The sequence below is a fragment of the Xiphias gladius genome, chromosome 23 (genome assembly GCF_016859285.1).
Source record: "Xiphias gladius isolate SHS-SW01 ecotype Sanya breed wild chromosome 23, ASM1685928v1, whole genome shotgun sequence".
Taxonomy (NCBI): Eukaryota; Metazoa; Chordata; class Actinopteri; order Istiophoriformes; family Xiphiidae; genus Xiphias; species Xiphias gladius.
This window is the reverse complement of record NC_053422.1, coordinates 16,419,914-16,436,280: the sequence shown is the minus strand read 5'-3', so window position 1 is coordinate 16,436,280 and position 16,367 is coordinate 16,419,914. Positions and strand designations below refer to the sequence as shown.

General features: G+C 43.0%; 1 protein-coding gene across 2 annotated transcripts in view; it reads right to left on the bottom strand.

Annotated features, from left to right (window-relative positions):
* LOC120785633 (amyloid-beta A4 precursor protein-binding family B member 2) overlaps positions 1-16,367 on the bottom strand; it is a 39,914-nt gene that overhangs the window by 21,434 nt on the left and 2,113 nt on the right. Inside the window, exons 2-8 of one of the 2 annotated variants that reach the window (XM_040120504.1) lie at positions 14,058-15,356; positions 13,118-13,326; positions 12,029-12,172; positions 11,343-11,428; positions 11,125-11,185; positions 9,128-9,274; positions 8,415-8,542 (exon numbers count right to left, since the gene is read on the bottom strand). In XM_040120504.1, coding sequence (XP_039976438.1) covers positions 8,415-8,542; positions 9,128-9,274; positions 11,125-11,185; positions 11,343-11,428; positions 12,029-12,172; positions 13,118-13,326; positions 14,058-15,324 — 2,042 coding nt within the window. In that variant the 5' untranslated portion in view covers positions 15,325-15,356. The remainder of the gene's footprint in view (positions 1-8,414; positions 8,543-9,127; positions 9,275-11,124; positions 11,186-11,342; positions 11,429-12,028; positions 12,173-13,117; positions 13,327-14,057; positions 15,357-16,367) is intronic. The other variant, XM_040120505.1, reaches the window with a different exon arrangement.

The window sequence follows — 16,367 nt, the reverse complement described above, 5'->3', positions numbered from 1 at the left end:
TATTCTTTTAACTGTGGACAGAGCCAGGCAAGCTGCATTTAGTCTTTATGCTAAGCTAAGCTGATTGCCTCCTGGCTCCAGTTCTGTCTTAACGCAGAGATATAGGAGTGGTATTGATCTTCTCATCTAACTGTCGGAAAGAAACCAAATAAACGTATTTCCCAACATGCTGAACTATCAATTTAGTAAAATAAAAGTTGCACACCGACAAAAAGGTGTCTGAGGAGCAGGATTTTGGGGATAATTTATACTTGAATTCAAGTAAAACCCATCAAACCTCTCCCATCCACAGTGGCACCGGAGTACTTAAAGGCTGTGTGACAACAGAACAGGATAAACCCCTCTTCGACCTAGTGAATTAGTCATGGCCCACAGCCATTAGGCCTAATGTAGAATGTCTGTGCGTAATTACCTCTCTACCCCGTGAACTTGTTTACCGCACCAAGATGAGCAGCGAAATGAGCACTGTGGGCCAGAGGGCGCGGTGAAGGAGGAGTGCTGCATCACTGGTGCCACATCACACATACTCGCTGTCTCTCTTGCGCTCATACATACTCAGAGGCAGGCAGGCAGACAGAAACGCACACACAATCACCAATATTGCCGGAGGCAGCAAAGAACTAGGACAAAATCAAGTCAAAAATAAAAATAAAACTGTTGTCTACAGTGTATTACACAGCGTACGCAGCACAGGGCGTCTGTCTGATTTGAGCAGACAGTTGATGATGTTTACAGCTTTAGCTCGGCCTCAGTTTGATTCATCATCAGTACCATTTCTAAGAAAACACACAGATTTACAACGTTGATGGCGAAAATGTTTACTAAAAAAGGGGAAAACGCACATAACCCTAGTTTATGTTGACAGAGCTTTGTGACACAGCTTGCGGCTTGTGACAATATTCCACGCATTTGATGTGGCATTTGAGAGGTGAAAAGAGAGAGGGAGGGGCAGCCAGTAGAGAAGACACAAACAGTATCCATGTGTCAACAGTCGTTGTATTTCATTACATATTTAAGAGCAGAGATAGGTTGGTGGGTGAGATGGAAAGACGGAGAGAATGTGTGCTGGGAACGAGCGATGACGGGGAGAAAGAGGGAGAAAGATGATGTCCTGCTGTTCTCTCTGCTCTTGATCATTTATACATCACACTGCTCTGGAAAGTGTGTGTCTGTGTGCGTGTTTGGACACAAGCACCGATATTCTCTATTGAGACAAACCTTCAGTGAGATGTCACTTCAGTAAGACGCCCCCATTCATGTAACTTACTAATGTGTGTGTGCTGGTGTGTGTGTGTGTGTGTGTGTGTGTGAGAGAGAGAGATAAAGAGAGTGTGTGGGAGAGTGCAGGGATTTGGTGTCAAGTTGGTGAAGAGTTATTCCAAGCTCTACGCACAGTGCAGTTTGCACCATACTGTATGTACGTAACCTGATTAGGTGCAGGGACCATAAATCATTATGTTTCATGCACGTACAGCACAGTCTCTCTCTCATTCTACTATCCCTCTCTCTCATAGTGGTATCTAGCCTGCAGATACTTTTGGTCTCACCTCTGATGTTTCTGTTGTGAACTTTTTTTTTTTTTTAAAGAAACAGTTGGTATGTTTTGCTCTTTTATTCAGAGTAAAAACAGGAAATGTTGCTGCGCAATTTTGCAAGTTTACTGGATCTTTGGCTGCAGGCAGAAATCTCAGACCCATACAGTGTCTCTGCAACTATCTGAACCATCAATACTATTTGTAAGGTTAGATACCACTAGAGGTATGTAAGAAAATATTTTTAAAGATAAACTTAAGGCTAAAATGATTAGTAGATGAATCTGTTACTTGATCAGCAGAAGTTAATTCATAGTCAACAATTTCGATAATAATAATAATCCCAAACATTTCCATCTCTTTTTATCTTATTTTATAACAACATGAAAATATTCGGGTGTTGGACTTTTTGTCATAAAAAAAACAAGAGATCTGAAGATGCCACCATGGGCTTTAGGAAAAAGTGATGGTTTTTTAGAATTTTTCTAGAACTTTATAGATGAAATGGTTGATAGATTAATGGCGAAAGTAATCAGCAGATCACTTGACATTACGGTTTGGTTTTATTTGAATTTTTCAATTAAATGTTATTACTTTCTTAGAGTGATTTCAACTAGATTGGATTGGGTTACTTTGCTGATCAATTACTAAAATCTTTCCAAACAATTAAGTTAAATAGACACATTCCCACCAGAGCCACCAGCCATCAGGTTTATATCTTTTAATTTGGAGGAGCTGGTGTTATTAGCCAGTCAGAGTCAAGTATTGTGACTAATGGACCCCAGACACATTTACTAGTTAAAGATTGTACCTGCATCTATTTGAAAATGATCTATTTATGAGTAAAAGTATTCTGATCCTGAGCTGCAATATTTTAAATCATAATCATGAAGTGATAAATGTGTACCTTTAAAATGCACTCTGTCAATGTAAATTATTTGAATAAAGTGTGATATTGATTCTGCAATAACTAAGGAAAGATTAATTTCCCACCTAATACATTTATTCTGCTGGTCATGTCAACAGCTGCACCAGAGAAAAATAATCAAAAACCCAAATCAACTGCTTCCAAACATGTTGAGGATTCAAATGTATTCAGCTTAAACAGTGTGTGGCCGCTTCTGCCATCCGTAGTAGGAATAGATAGACGAGCTACTGGCAGACGATGACGGTGCCAGCATCCTGCTGTGTTCAGCCCTGTATGATCAGTGAACATCAGCATCACCTCACATGGCCACGGCCGAGACCAGGGAGGTTTTTATCGGGAGGAGATTTATTGGCCGGTTGGGAAACGGGAGGGGATCTATAAGAGGAACAGGGGGAGTAATCTGTCAGGAAGATGGGGATTACAGCAGGTGTGCCTAACAATGCTAATGTAAGAGAGAGGGAGAGGGAAAGGGAGAGATGCTGAGGGAGTAAAGGCAAGAGAGGAGGAGGAGAAGGAGGAGATGTTTTTTTAAGGTTGTTGTAAACCTTTGTGTGTAATTCTGTGTGTGTTTTTGTTCCTGTGACTGTGTCCGACATATGACTCTGGGCTGGAGAGTGGAAACACAAGTCCTGCCATAGTGACCCTGTCGAGCATGAGGGTTTCTGGGAGGCTGGGTGGACATATCCTGACAAGACGTGTGTGTATGTGTGTGGAGAAGTGGGAGTGATGGATTGTGGATAGATGGAAGGAGCTGACGTGGAGGAGCGATGACTCGCAGGGAAAGAGAGAGGTTGGTATGGGGCTCAAATCGGAGCATGAGCAAGAAGGAAAAGGCCATCAATCACTCTGGCGTCTATCGAGTGGGTCTAGGTGTTCAGGCTCCGTCCCTGTGGGTCGTCAGAGGGACCTTGCATGTTAATTAAAGCTATTAAGGGCGTTGACATCAGCAAATAAGCTGCTGTTCAAGTGGAACATTACAACTGGAAGGGGTTGGAGGGTCGCTACCGCAACCCAAACATGCACATACAAACTCACTTCATTGACATAAATGGAGGTGATCGCTGGAGTGTGTTCAGCATTAAAATATTAATGATACCGGAGGCTTGCGTGTTCTCTCCTCTCCTCTCCTCTCCCTTCTCTTCATGCCACAGCTGTCCACAGAAGGTCAGCAGTGGGGGGAAATAAGTGAAAGCTGAAGGGAATAAGAAAGCAGAGCCCCACTGCTGCCTACTAATGATTATGAATGAAGTGTGGAGTCGGTGGATGTTTGTAGAAGTGTGTTATAGTGTGTTTTTGCATGTGTGCCGTTTATCAGCTGATGAGCCATTAGTGAAGAAAAGTAACAGTAGTTCACTTTAATAGCACAAAACGCATACAGACGTCAGCGCTATACAAAGACATACATCACAGTGGCACACATGCTCAGATTTTCAACAGTGTTATCTCAACCCTAATAAGTGTCACACGCCAAGGACAAGAAAACAAGCAGGAATTGCCCCCCAGATGTCGTAAATCATTTCACTCTGGTTTTTGTTCTCACTTAGTGATTCCCTGCTCATTCCTCCTCCTCCCCTCCCCTGCTCCTCCTCCTCCTCTTCTTGTTATGGTAGATACCGAAGGAGAGCGAGAGAGGGAACCTCCACATATGCATACAGTGAAAGCATTTATCATGTAACCACACACAACTTCACCTAGGTGTGTATCCTCACTTAAACAAATTCAGGAGGCAGTGCAAGACGTATATGTCAAAAATAGTAATATTTTGGCTTTGAAGAATACACACACACGTAAACCAAGTGCAGTGTTAAACAGCTCCAAACAGCCGTGACACACACTTTGAGAAATCCCTGCAGCGCATCCAGACTCTTTAATCCTGTCTTTCTCAATCCCCACTTTGCTTACTTCATTTCTATTCCTTTCTTTCTCTCACTCTTTCTTTGTCTTATTTGCTCCCTGAACATCTCGCTCAGCCTGCACCCTTACACCTAGCCAGAGCGGGAGGGAGGGAGAGAGACAAAGTACACACCTTGAAGTCAAACACACGGCAGGAGGCTGAGAAGTAATTGAGTGAAAGAAAATAAAGGGGAAGCTAATGAATGAAAGTAGGGTGGGAGCTGTGCATTGTGTCCTATACACAAACAGAGCAATTAGAAATCAACAAAGAAGAGACTCTGGGTGTTGGCATAGAGAGAGAGGCAGTAATGGATGAATCTGTGAAGGGATGGATGGATGAGAGAGAGCTAGAGGAGCGAATGCAAAAGAAGCTGGGGTACTCACACAGGCAGACATCCTCGCCCCGGTACCGATGACTACTTCCCTGCTTTGTTAGCTCCTCCGCCACGGGGACATTGCTACAGCCCCTTCTCCGTGCTGCCCGAGGGTAAATCTCTTCCCGTCTGCCTCCCCTCTTTTTCTTCTTCTTCTTTTTTTTAATCCTCTGGGGCTTCTTTCCTCCTTCTCCTCTGCCTCTTTCCTTCCCCTCCCCCCTTCCTCCTCCTCTGCTACACCTTTTCTGTCCCTATCTAACTCTATGGTCGGCTTTCTTTGCTTTGCTTGCCCGGTCCAGAGAGTCTCCTGCAAGGTCCTGCTGTGTACTGCTCAGTGCAAGCAGGGAAGCATGCGTCTCTCCTCCTCTCTCACTAGCTCTCCATTGGTCTGTTTATATCCCACTCTCTCTCAAAAAACACTGCCACTGTTTTTCTCCTTTACTCTCCCGGTTTGTCTTCAGTATCTTCTCCTCTTTCTCAGTTGCTATCTTTGTCTTTCACCCTGCTAAAGTGCAACAGCGGGACAAACAAAGACGGGCAGAAAGAAGAAGAGGCAAAGCTGTGCAGCCAGTGGAACAAGAGGGAGGCAGAAAGAGCATCAGAGACAAAGAGTAGAAATAGCGCAAGAGCGTTACAGACAGAAAGAGGGGATGGAGAAGTGGGGGGCAACACGCACACACCCACTCATTCACCATCACACATATACAACAGAGTGATCCAGATATAGACCTGTGACTTCATCGGTTCATACCCACGTGCAGACACACACACATGCAAACGTACACGCGCAACCCTGGGTGTGCACGTAGTCAGACTTGCTGAGTGCTCCAGATATAGCCTCATGACTTCATCGTGGAGCAAACCCCCCCCGTCCCATCCCGCTTAAGAGACAGGAGGACTCATTCATATTGAATCAAGCTGAAGGAGAGAGGGAACATTCAGGGACAAGACTGGGAATATTCCTCAGATAGATGGATAGAGAAAGAGACAGGAGATGGAAAGAGAGAGGGATGGAGAGACTAAAGGGAGCTTTAATTTGCAGTGTCCTCCATGCGTCCGTTCGGAAATCTCTCTCTCCCTCTTTCATCCCTGCCATTACCTGTCTGACTTGAAAGATTCACACTCAGTTTTCAGGCAAGTCAGTCAACTACAGGTCAGCACACTTTTCCCCTGCTTATCAAGCCAGTCACACTCTACAAAGTATGAAAGAGTATGCGGACACTTAAGCAAAGTATTTGAACAACTGAACATTACACTCATACAGTATGTGATTGTTGAACATCTCACTCCGGAACCATGGGCATTGATATGTTGCTATAACACCCTCCACTCCAGTTTTTCACAAGACTTTGGAACCTGGCAGCAGGATTTACTCCACTTCGGGGGCAATAAATCGGTGCTCCAGTTCATCCCCAGTGGTGCTGGATGGAGTCAAGGTCAAGGCTCTTTCCAGACCAATCAAGTTCTTCCAGACTGAAGTTCTTTTTTAAATTTTTTATGTTATTTAGCTTTTTAGTGATTTTTTTCTCTTTCAAAGAAAAAGAAAAACACAGAATCAAAACACACATAATCAGAAGAGCCTACCAACACAGACCGACCAAGATGACAGCACCATCTCACCAACACTGTGGAAGTCCAATATCACAGCACCATACAAAAAATATTTGTGACTCTATCAATATTTCAAAGGATGCATTCTCTGCCATTAACATTGCCCATTCTGTATATTCAACTTGAAAACCATTTCGTCATGAACCTGGCTTTGTCACGTTGAAACAGGACAGGGCTTTCCCCAAACTGTTGCCACAAAGCTGGAGGCACACTATTGTCTGAAATATCATTGTATGCTGTAGCCCCTTAAGTGCCCTATGATTTGCCTCAATTAAAACGCAGAGGCCTAGCCCAAACCGTGAAACAGCTTCAGACCAATAGTAAATACAAGTATGTAGACACCACTGTTCAGTACTCAATTGCATTATATCTGCTTCTCTGGATACACAGACTTTGATTATAGTGCGTTCTAGTGGCAGGACGAAGTACTTCCAACCTCTGACTAAATAAACTCCTGTGTCGGATACACACACAATAAAGCCAGGGGTGGGTTACGCTAAAACAATTTGCTGCATATATGGGAAGTACATAACGGTCCCAGAGCATCAAATATCCTCTAAATTACAGGGTAAATTCATAGTGCATACAGAGTCATGAGCGTGCAACCAAACAGAAGAAATCAGACTGTAGATTGCAGATTTTAAAGTACTGGCAGGAGGAGAGGATGAGGAGAGTGGAAGCTGTAATGCTGTGAGAAAGAGAGATAGAGAGAGAGAAAAGGATAAGAGGGATAGTTATCCTGGGCCGACCCCCCCCTCCCGTCTTTCCACTACACGCTTTATCCATTACCGCTGAGAGAGATAGCCACTGAAAGTTTCTCAATCCTCTGAGATGGAAGAGGGTGGAGGGACTTTTTTTCTTTCTTTCCCCCTCTTATCTGTCACACACACCCACACACACACAAAGCTAATGTCGTGGTCGTGTTGCTGTTTGAGGGAAGGAAAAAGGGAGGAAGACATGAGGGAGAGAGGAAGTGTGGGAGGGTGCGAGGGATGCTGCGTGTGAGTGAGATTATAGCAGCACTTAGAAGATAAAGAGAAAGACAGACAAGAGATAGAAAAAAACACAGAGATAGGAAGAGAGAAATAAGAAAAAAAAAGGTACCAAGACTTAGTGGGCATGGGGGACTGACGTGAGGTCAGGTCTTTTTACACAGATGCTATTTTCAACTCCATTTTCACCGCACCCTTAACAGCTGATTACACATGTCAGGACCAGACAGCTTCTCGGACTGCAAACCTCCACCACTCTTCACATTTGTACAGTCACCGTGTGACACATCTCCAGTGTGAATCTCCCAAAGTCTCTTAGCTCCTAGAGCTTTAGCATTATGAGGTAAAGATTTTCACACGATGTTTATACTGCAGTAATGACTTTCTGTGTATGTTAAGCTTATATAAGTATATGCACACACGCATATATGCATACATGTTTCATACATATTAAATCCATGCATGTATGTATATTACATCAGCACTAATGTTTCCAGATGTGTATAGGCTTTGTGTGAGGGTTTGAAGTGGTTGCTCCACGAGTGAATGAAAACCCTAAGGGACCTATATCAATGAGGGCTTAGCTTGTCCCCTCCATTAGCAGCTGTGCTAGCCTCAGCAAACTGTCAGCTCACTACCGAAAGGTTAAGACGATGGGACATTGCCAAATGACTGAAGGCTCCATAAGTCCTCAGTGTGGAAGGTAAACATGGAGCAACAAGCATAATTAGGGTGTTTTGAATGCGGTTTTTGCAAACATGCATCGAATAATAATGAGGCTGATTCCAATCTCTGATGATTAGTTAAAACTCCTGATTCAGCTTCTAACGGCAAGAATGTTCCACACATGCCATTTACAGTGTGTTACTGTATGTGTTGTGTGTTTGCACATTTACAGTATGTGTATGTTTGTGGTAGGATTTATGTGCTTGTTCTTGTTTGCATCTCATTCAAATTCAAGAGGACATAAGACATTTGGAATTGCTAAACCAGTGGGATCAAATAGACAAGCATACCTGGCAAGCACCTTCAACACAAAAATGGTTTCATCAAAGAAGAAAGATATTCGTGATCTAAAACCTACCTGTCGTGGTCTCGGCCGACGCCCCAAACACGGATGCTGCTGATTGGCTGAGAGTGGAGCAGGCTGCGATCGTCTGGGTCAACCAGGGTTAGCATGCGGTCTTGAAGCACCAGCAGCATCCCTTTACCCTGTAAGACCACAAACATACGGTACATTATAGCGGTGGTTCACAACCTGGAGGGTCTGGACTTCACAAGGGGTCGCAAGATGATGAAGAACATAGTAACATTAGAAAAAAACTGATGTCTGCCATACAAATTATATTTACTTTTTCTGACTCTTCTCAAATCTTTGCTTTTTTGTATGGCATAATAGATAGTTTTAACTCATCAGCAATCTAAACACTACAAGCAAAAGAAAGGAAAGAACAAGCTCCACTCACTGTCTTCCTTTTAAATTTTTTTGAAATCCTTTAGGTTGCTACCAGTAAGGAGCTAAAGTCCAACAAATTCACATATAAGTATAAGGGCGAACAATCACAAACTTTCTTCTTACATTTCCCTTTTAAATAAACCATTAGCAACAGTCCACTCACACACATGGATGTTTAAACTGAGAGGCAAATTGACTCTTTTGTTGAATTTCTTGCACCAAATAGACTGCAAACTGTGACAAAGTGTTGTGCTTTGCTCACAAGTCAAAAAGTCACCACTCCACAATAGCATACATGCTGTATATTGTATGTAGCCGTCTGTCTCTGTTGACACACTGACCTCTCCCCAGACACCAGCTGAGTCTCGTATGTCCTTCCTGCAGTAGGACAGCTGTCTGATACAGTGGTGGACGGCCACACTACTTCTCCCCTCGCACAGGTCCTGCTCAGCCATCTCCACCCAGCCCAGAGATCGTACTGGAAATGACTTGGAGGAAGACAAAATTTTGTTTTTTCATACTTACAGGGATTTACAAAGTTGCTTTAACTTTATATCTTCCCTCTATCCTCTGTTGGATAATTCAGTTGTTTTTTTTACATTTCAATTTAGGTATTGTTTAGCAGTTTTGGCTGTCATTTTGTTGGTTATCATAACACTGACTTCACCAAAATAATTGCTAAAATATCAGAATAGAGAAGCATGTCTACAATAAAGTCTAACAGGGCAAGGAATAAGAGCAGGTAGATGATAAGTAAGATTGTAAACAAGATTATCTAAAACCAATTTGTCATAAATAATAACCTTAAATAAGGCAGCAGTTGTCCTTGTTTCATTCCTCATCATCCACAATGTAGAGTTTGTGGCAAAATGGAGTATTGGGCCAGACCAGCTACATATGTGTTTTGTTTCTACATGTGACCGCCTCAGGCCAGCAGCTATTACTATACTCTCTCCTCTTTCATTCTCTCTAGAACAACAAGGAGCTCAGGCTCTGTAACAGTGTCAAGCAAACGTGCACTCTGCACATACACACACAGACACACAAAGACACACATCATCATCTCTGGCCCTGTTCATACCTGGCATTAACATGCGTCTTGAGTGATCCGATCACATGTGAACAGTTCTAAGTAAAACAGTTCACACCTGGCATTAGAATGCGTCTCCACGTGTGTCTCAATTGACCAATTGTGATCGGATCTCACCTCCCCACTCTATTTGCAAATAAAAACATACATCATTTTCCTTTGCAAAGACCAAATGTGTTGTTGTTTTTAACCAGCGGGAGACAACAATGCACTTCCCATACTTGGTCATTTTTGCCTTTATGACTGTGAGCAATGCAACATTCAACCTTTTAATGTGGAATTAATTAAATAGGCCCTGTGCAAAAATTGTTGGAATTTGTTCATTTTCAAAGGGGTCCAAAATGTCTGACTGAGCACTGTCATTCAAATCCCAAATTCTCATTTTTGTTTTTTTTTGTTAATGAAATCTAACCAAAGAGACATTTTCTCTCTCTATTCCTCAGCTCAGACATCTCTCCACTTTCACTGTCAACACTGGCTGAGCATTTCCCTGTACTATCCTTCCACATGGGGGCAGCAAAAGCTAGTTTGCCTGGAAACACGTTCACCGTGCACTGCAACTAACACACACACACACACACACACACACACACACACACACACACACACAATTAGAGAGAGAGAGAGAGAGAGAGAGAGAGAGAGAGAGAGAGAGAGAGAGGACAGGATACCAGTGAGCAGGTTTATTATGTCATTGAAAACAAACCTGGTGACTTCCCTTCATTGACAAATACATTATTTGAAGGTCAGACTGGTCTATTTATAGAGGAATAGTCATCAAAAGTTATGTATGGTGCCAAATAGTGTCATTTATTGGTGCTATACAATGTCACTAATAGTATCCGAATAGTATTTGAATTCATGCAGAGTTTGAAATACCACCCAAATAGTGGTGAAAGTCTATGGGAGCTACAGTAAATCAGCTGGTTACTGAAGTCATAATATTTGAATCCTCACTTGTACACAATTTTGGGCCTTTGCCTGTAATTTTGACTGCCTATAACTTTGTCCTGACTGGTCACCACACACACTGTGAGCCATACAAATCATTGTGAAACAGTATGGAAAGGTGCCTGCCTGCTGCAGTTTTGTATATTAATTAGCAAACTGTGATATAGTACAATCATTAGCAATGAATTATTATGATTTTGTCTAACAAAAAGTCCCGGCAGATGGTCACAAAGTTACTGTATTTCAGACACAAATGTCAAGTATGTTGCTGTTTCAATGTTGTTGATATGATCTTACCATTGCCTCTGGATTGGAGAAAGTATTGTTGAGGTCCACTGTCTCTAACTGCGCTGGAGGGCTGCAGGGAAACATCAGACATAACAAATAGTCAAACTAAAGTCGTATTTCACAAACTTGTACATGAAAAAGCATCAAGTCTATGGCCTTGTTGCACAAATGTAGTGGAAAAAAAATAGAAATGATACTCTACTGTAGAGTATGTCTGTGTGTATTACTTGAGTTTAAGTGAAGCATAGCGGAGGGTAGCCCCTTCAAATGCCTTCAGACTGGGATCTGGATAGACTGGGTAATCCTTCAGCTCCTAGAGCAAAACAGACAGGCAGACAGATGTTCAGAAAGAAATATTAGTGGTAGATGAAAAACTCAGGTTCTGATATTGATTTTACCAACTTATTTGATCTTATTTGCTTTGTAATAACTGAAGATGAGAGTACTCATTTTAACTTAATATGAGAGATATTCATTCTTGTATATGCACTTCAGACTGGCCTGGTCAGAAATTTCTGTGTGCTCATTTCAATTCAATAAGTGCAGCAGTGGAAGCAGAGATAAATGGATAACGCCGTCAAGCTTTTAGGGAAAAATGCAGACTAAAAACAGTTCTATGCAAGGTCTTACTCAGATGAACCAAAGCTAATAAGCCTACTGTGATGTGTGATTTAGACACAAAAGCTGGACTGGGAATGGAAGATTTTGTAGCTATGATGGTAAAAAAAAAAAAAGAAAAATAACCAATAAATTATAAAATAAACAGTAAATGACAATAAGTAACATTGCTAATCAGACCAAAATGAATCAATGAAACCTTTAAAAAATATAATTACAAAATGTATCTGAACTTTTAGGGAGATAGACCATTCCAGCAAGTGAATACCCAAATAAATGTGATTCTGTGTCTTACGCTGTCTCTGCAGGTGGTGGTGTTGAGATTTGGTCCAGAAGAGTTGACATTATTTGACGGGGTGGAGGAGGAGGATGAGGGGGAGGAGCCAGAGGGGGAGGGGACGGGCTCCACTGAGCTGTCAGATATCAGACTGCTGGGGCGCTGTGGGAGAGAGAGAGGATGGTGGGTACATCATTGATCACGATCAGCTTTCCAATATATCGGACTAAGATTGTACATTTGCCAGTTAAGCATCAGCCTTTGAAATTATGGAGGTTCCTCCCTGACCAAAACTACACAGAGAATTTAAATTTGTCTTTGCATGTCACAAATTTTATAAATAACGCTTTTTGAAAACTAATTTTATAAATGTTTGACAAAAGCAATCTTACCTCAAGGTCCAATTACTAGCTTTTTCAGAGCTTTCAGTCGCATTTCACGGTTCATCAGCAGATGAAGGGGTTTGCTAAGCTTTCATGAAGATGGCCCGTTAGATATGGTGAAAACTGGAAAAGACTAGTAAGTGGACCTTGAGTTAAGATTCTTTTGTTCAACTACTATAAGCAGATATGCTAGAGACACTGCCAACCAATTAATGAGGATAGCATAACTTGGATCTATAAGGGCCTCAACTTAAAATGTTTTTCACCAACAATGTGATCTTAAAGAAATTTAAGTATATTAGCTTTTCCTCAGATATGCTTTACGCAGTTACCTGGGCAAAAGTGTGTTTCCTCACAGGACGGTGCGCTTGGATGCGCAGGATTCCTAATCTCTGACACAACACTGAAAATTTAGCCTTGAATAAATAATATACTTCTGTCTGATGAGAAAGAGATGTTAACCTTCTGTTAAAGTGTCTATATATAAATTGATATCAGTTTGGTTGCTGACCATGTAACCTTTGAATATATGTTATTAATATTTGGCAGAATAAAATGTTGCATATTCTCTCTGGGGATTGAGTATGTTGACAAAAACAATCTTCAGTTTTAATTAAAAAAATACTCACACAGGTTGAACCTGGTTACATGTAGCCTTGTACATGTGAAGTTAAATATAAATATGTTTGACCACAATGTGTGTTAGATCTGTGGGTCTTCTGACCTCGTTGGGTGGTTTGAGGGAGCCCTGTGATTCCTTTTGTAGGTCACGCTCAGTGTCTGGCTTATTGTTGGGAGAGGTGTGTTGGTTGCCAGAGGCAACAGGTCGGTGGTACTGTGTGGTGCCAGTGGGGACATGCCAGAAATAGACTTTTGATGAGTCTGAGATCTCCCGCCAGCCTGGGGGCAGGTCCCCTTCCCTCCATACATCTGCTGATGGATGATAGTGATATATAAACACATACTGCACATGAGTTTATCAGACAAACACATACATATGTATGTATGCACACAGACGGGCACTGCAAAAACACATTTGACCATGCACATACAAAAGGCTACACGCACACAAAAACATACACACACAGGGGTGGAGTGGGTAAATTTCAGAGATGGTCAGTCTGTCCCTACTTAATTTCTGTTGTCATAGCAACTCGGGGGCTAATCCCCTGTAGTAAGATCCAATGAGTAACAGCCTGTCTCCCTTCGTATCTCTGCTTGTTTTTCTTTTTCCCTGTCTTCTTTCTAATATTTCTCTCCATGCCCACATATTCTCTAACTATTGTTTTGTCATAAATCCTTGGCAATCATTGCTTACTGAATCCAGCTTTGCTTTTTTTCTCTTTCCTTTTTTCCTTCCTTTTTCACACCCTGCTATCTGCAGTATCCTATTCTTCTGTCCATCCTAATCACTCTCTGCGCCATAAGGGGGCTCACAGGGGCCTTAAAGGTTCCAGCAGTATTACTGGAGTGACTTGCTTGCTTAAGAAGAGGCTTTTGGTAAATTTCCAGATCAAACAGTCTGTAGGAGGTAGAAAGAGGAAGAGAGAAAAAGAGGGAATGAAAGGAGGGTGTAATAAAGGCATGATTAAAGGCTGACACAGATATACAATTTTTTTTTAAAAGAAAGATCAGATGAAAGGACAAACACACATATATCGAACCTGTCTCCTGTGGAGTCTGAGGAGATGGGGTCTCCTGAGACAGCGTGGTCCAGCTGGAGTCTTCATCCTCTGATGGAGTGTCAGGAGTCAGGTCCATTCTTAAACCTACTTTAGGGAGCCCAATCTCTGGTTCTGGATCTGTCAGGGAAGAGGGTACTCGGTTACTGGTAGGGGTGTTCCTCTCTGCAGCCCGGGCCTGTTTAGGGGAGGAAGGTGGGTACTGTTGCAGGAACTGATTCTCATTGTTGGGGTGCAGCTCCACCTTGATCACCCGTGGCTGGGAGCTGCGAGGGGGCTTGGCGGGACTGCGTGGACTAGCCTGAACCTGGACACAGAGCTCCTCTCTGACCTGGGCTGGAGACTGGTTCTGGGGGTTGTTGTGGTTGTCAGGGACCCACTCTGGGCTGTTGGTGGAAGAGGAGGAGGCCGAGGAAAGCGGGGCTTCTACCACCACTGGTAACAGGGGCTGTCTTGGGGTAGGTGTGGGGTCATCGTCCTCTTCCTCCTCCTCCTCCTCCACCACTGGCTCCACTTCTTCCTTCTCTTCCTGGCAGGTCTGTTTGTTGCTTGGCTTTTCCTCTTTCAGGCTCTCCCTGTCCTTGGCAGGGCTAGCCTGCTCCTTTTCTGGAGAAGACTGCTGCTTCTTCTCCTCCTTGCCCTCCTTGTTTCCCCAGCTGAAGTCTAGATCCCAGCCCTTCCCATGGTACTCCAAGAAGCTCTTGGTCCTTCTACGGAACAGGGGCTGCTGTGAGTTGTCTTTCCCAAATTCCAGCCAGTCAGAAGCTGGGTTATTGATGAGATCATTGTGTATTTTGCCCTCTGTAGTGGCCCTGCTCAGCTCCAGCTGCTGGCTCTCAGCTCGTCTCTGCATGTTGGCCCCATTCTTGGCCAGTTTGGGGTTGGCTGCATTAAACAGTGAGGAGGAGGAAGAGGAGGAGTAGAGGGCTGAACTGGAGGAGGACTTGGTGGGGAGGCCTCTCCCTCTGGTCACAGGTTGGTTTTTAGAGGACAAAGCCAAGTTGTCGCTTATCCCCATGGCGCTCCGCACACTGGTCATTGCGTACCTCTGACGGCTCTTTGGCAAAGTGGCCGAACTTCCAGTTTCCGTGGATTCCTTGATGACATCACGCCCAAGCAGCTGGTTGTATGACGACCGAAGGCTGAGGGAGGTGGGCGGGGTGGAGGAGGGGCCGCTGCGATTGGCCAGACCCACATTTGAAGGGGAGGAGCCAGAGCGGGAGAGTGGAGGGGTTTGCACTGACATCATGGCCAACTGGTGAATACACTGCTGTGATAGAGCTGATGGGAGAAGAAATGCAATGTCAGAAATCATTTCAGTGTATAACCTGATGTGCTATACATTACAGCGTGATCCTGGTTTATAGTACTATCTGATGCAAATACTTGAGAGTTTAAAAAATAATATATGGACCAATATTTTTGTACATAAATACATAACATCATTCATTAAGCATTATTGAAAGTTTTTTCTAAAAAATTGTGACCTGGGTATGTACTGAGGTGTTTGGAAAATTCACTGGTCACATTCCTAACTCTATTTTCGCTGAGTCTGTCAGAGTATGATAATACTCTTTCTTGTTGTGGTTGCAGGCTTTGTTTCACGCCTAATTATCTCTGTAGCTGGCTAATGGTCGGTCACTGGGTTAGTATACTTTTAAAAGCTTTGTTTCTCTGGGCTCCCTGCTTGCATGCTGTCCCAAAACTACTATACTACTAATTAAAAGAATAATACAATGTTGTTTTTTCTTACCTTCTTTGATCGATTTAACAACACACTTGCTTTTCTCTGATTTTACAACTAAACATCAAGCCGGTAAAACATCTTGCAGTCTCAGAGGTTTTTATTGATATTTTCCGGCCACTCGCCCTTTTTTACACATAAGGTGTCACTGTTTTAGTTTTAAGAAACACTGTATCAAAGTCATGAAGCTGGGATGCATTTGCACGATACCAGCTGTGAATCAGACCCTCAATGTCCTCATCCAGGACTGACATTCAAAGCTGGGGCTGAGCGGTATGCCTGGTCTATGGGGAGGAGAAGTGGCAGCCAGCTTATGCTAACTAGCTAGCTGTGTCTCTTTTATCTCTGGATCAGCTTTGTGATGCTAAATACAAACAGAGGAATAGCAACAAAGACAGTGGGAGAGAATCATTATGATCTTAAGACATGGCACATGTAAGGGTTGCATCACTGTCAGTTCAGTTTTATGACCGATTTAATTAGGCTACAACCCTGAGGAAAGCCGGCAAACAACAAATACAGGTAGAAAAACATGCCCAGGCACGCAA